Source organism: Diaphorina citri, unplaced genomic scaffold (genome assembly GCF_000475195.1).
Source record: "Diaphorina citri unplaced genomic scaffold, Diaci psyllid genome assembly version 1.1 scaffold4625, whole genome shotgun sequence".
Classification (NCBI taxonomy): Eukaryota; Metazoa; Arthropoda; class Insecta; order Hemiptera; family Psyllidae; genus Diaphorina; species Diaphorina citri.
Window position 1 is genome coordinate 3367 of NW_007382020.1, and position 3397 is coordinate 6763.

Genomic DNA, 3397 nt, shown 5'->3' on the forward strand with positions numbered 1-3397 from the left:
AGTAATAGGTAAAACCGAGTTTCGCCAGGTCTCAGGTTCGATTCGTCGAACGGCCATCTTTCTCCTATCCTGCCCTCCTCTTCGATTTTGGGAAGATAGGACCTTTGATCTTGCATTGCCCTCTACCAAACCTCTTTAGCCAGCCTAGTTAACTTGAAGGGTAGAGCGTCACCTTTGGAAGCGCTAGGTCGCGGGTTCAATTCCCGTCCGGGGCAGACTTTATCCTGAACAGATAAGGTTCGTTCTCGAAACGGCTGGCTTTCTCCCTATCTGTCCTCCCTCTCGGAACGGTAAGACCTCCGGTGAAACTATTCCCTCTGTCAAACCTCTTTCAAAATAATAATAATAATAATAATAATAACGCTAGTACGTAATGACTTGGCGGTGTGGAGCGCTACTCCCTATTATTCCCCATTATTATATCCCATTTCCCCATTTAAGTGACAAAGCGACAGACATTGTTTTGACACTTCTGTGAAATCTCAATTTGAATCCCACCTCTAACCTCCTAACACATGAGTCAAAATGTCAGCTGAGATTTATGAAGTGCTATTTGTCAATAGAATATTAGGTAGGTAGGTAGGTACATAGGTATGTTATTAGGTACATTGGTATGATATGTGGGAATGGTTAGGTATTCCAGATTAGGTGATTTAAGCTTCGTAATGTATACTTACCAAACACTTAGGTACCTATTAAGTATCTACCCATTGTCTGTGGCTTGACAGGGCTGGTTTTGTCTCAGTTTTACGTCCTCCAGCGAGACGAATCTACTTACCTTAATATATTCCCATTGCTATGTTCACAGGGGATGGTTGTATTGATGAAGATGAATTCTCCGCCGTATGTATCAGCTATGGTATCACCCCCGCAGAAGCCAAGGAAGCATTCAATAAGTTCTCACAGGTAAGATTGATTAATAATAAGGTTTATTTAGTTTCTTCATATATCTCATCGTGTTCCTATAAGTGTATGTACCTAACTATACTTTTCACCAGAAAGTCTTTTTCTTCTTCCTAGAATTTTCCTATTTGAATAGGGTGGGTCTAAATGGACTGACTAGCTGCGACTGACATGTAGTTTTGGCGGGGTTCTTTACAGCTGGATGCACTTCCTAACGCAGAACCTCTCTATTTACCCGGGCTTGGATTATATCTCATCGTGTTCCTATAAGTTTATGTAACTATACTTTTCATTAGAAAGTCTTTTTCTTCTTCCTAAATGGACTGACTAGCTGCGACTGACATGTAGTTTTGGCGGGGTTCTTTACAGCTGGATGCACTTCCTAACGCCAAACCTCTCTATTTACCCGGGCTTGGTACCGGGCCACTTGAAATTTGGTATGTAGTTCACAAATGGCTTGTGCAACCCTTTAGCTAGATTCCTTCTGCATGGCAAGGAAGCGCGTTACCACTGGGCCCGGGCTTGGTACCGGGCCACTTGAAATTTAGTATGAAATTTGGTATGTAGTTCACAAATGGCTTGTGCAACCCTTTAGCTAGATTCCTTCTGCATGGCAAGGAAGCGCGTTACCACTGGGCTAATTGTGCCGTCTTTTTGCTTTCAGAACGGCACCATCGAAGTGACCCGGAACGTGTTTGCCAAGTACTGGCAAGAGTTCTTCGCCTCCGAGGACCCCAACGCCCCAGGCAACTTTATCTTCGGCAAAACTTCGTTCGAGTAAAACGACGATCTTACCCGATCTTGCCCGAAAAACCATTGCCCAAACTAGCATCTAATTGTTACGAAGGAGGGAGTTTTAATTTATCCACCGAGCAGGATCTCGGACCCCCAATTCGGTGTTAAATTCCCTTCACAAAGTCTTTAGCTGAATTCCCCCTCACAGGGGTCTTTTTTCTCCTCCTCCATCTATTTATTCTCTTCTCTTCCTTCTCCTTCAATACTAAAATGTTTTACTCGGCCTGTTTCATTTTCTCCCGAGGGAATTTCTGTGTAATTTCTAATTTCATATTACCTTTTCCCTTATCCCAAACAAAAATGTTGAATGAACCCAGTGCCGATTTCGAAAGGAATAAAGACTAGTGGACTAGTGTTAGTGTAAGCTCTCACCTCTGATGTGGCCGGGTGGTTAAGTGTACTAGCTCTCAACCCGGAGGAGCTGGGTTCAAATCCCGTGTTAGTGTAAGCTCTCACCTCTGATGTGGCCGGGTGGTTAAGTGTACTAGCTCTCAACCCGGAGGAGCTGGGTTCAAATCCCTTGTTAGTGTAAGCTCTCACCTCTGATGAGGCCGGGTGGTTAAGTGCACTAGCTCTCAACCCGTGGGAGCTGGGTTCGAATCCCACCTGAGGCAGATTTATGATATTGTTTAGGTGAGATAAAAGGTTTAAAATGATTGATGAGAGGCATACCACGGGATGGGCATGCTACGACACACTAAACACTAGTGTTAGTTTAAGCTCTCACCTCTGATGTGGCCGGGTGGTTAAGTGTACTAGCTCTCAACCCGGAGGAGCTGGGTTCAAATCCCGACTAAGGCAGATTTATGATATTGTTTAGGTGAGATAAAAGGTTTAAAATGATTGATGAGAGGCATACCACGGGATGGGCATGCTACGAAACAGACCACATGCGTCTAATGTAGCATTTTTGTTTCATTGCTACGAAATAAAAACGGCAGTGAAACACTCATCTTTTTTTTTTAATCGCTCTGGCTTTCGTTAATTCGAAATCCGTCACTCAAATTTGGGGCAAAAATTTGAAGATGGGCCTCTAATACCTAAAATATAGCAAGAGGAGTATAGGAGAGAAGGAGGGAGAATTAATGTAAATTGTAATATTTTGTTATGGTTTGGGGATAGAAACTCGTACCTACATAGGTATGTAGGTATTTGGGTAGGTAACAATCCTTATCGGGAGGTAGGTAGGCAGCCCTTAAGTTTCGTAGGTATACCTAGGTATTTGTAGGAAGGTAGGTAGATTAATATTATGAGGCCTTAGGGGGGAAGAGGATGAATTAGAAGGATTTTGGGCATCACGATCACGTAAACAGAGGGGTAGGGAGAGAGAGAGATAGAGAGAGAGAAAGAGAGAGAGAGAAAAAGAGATAGAGAGAGAGAAAGAAAGAGAGAGAGAAATGAAAGAGTAGGGTTAGGTGAGATAAAAGGTTTAACACGTCAACTTCCAAATCAAGTGTCCTAAGAACTATTGATTATTCTTAGTTCAAGAAAGAGAGAGAGAGAGAGAGAGATAGAAAGAGAGAGATAGAGAGAGAGAAAGAGAGATAGAAAGAGAGAGAGATAGAGAGAGAGAGAAAGAAAGAGAGAGAGAGAGAAAGAAAGAGAGAGAGAGAAAGAAAGAGAGATAGAGAGAAAGAAAGAGAGAGATAGAGAGAGAAAGAGAGAGAGAGAGAAAGAAAGAAAGAGAGAGAGAGAAAGA

General features: G+C 42.8%; 1 protein-coding gene across 1 annotated transcript; it reads left to right on the forward strand.

The window, feature by feature from the left end:
• Positions 1-783: 783 nt before the first annotated feature.
• Positions 784-1831, forward strand: LOC103521153 (calexcitin-2-like). The gene is made up of 2 exons (XM_008486260.3): positions 784-906; positions 1568-1831. Exons 1-2 carry the CDS (start codon positions 799-801, stop codon positions 1682-1684), a joined length of 225 nt encoding a protein of 74 aa, XP_008484482.1. The 5' UTR covers positions 784-798; the 3' UTR covers positions 1685-1831.
• Positions 1832-3397: the final 1566 nt, after the last annotated feature.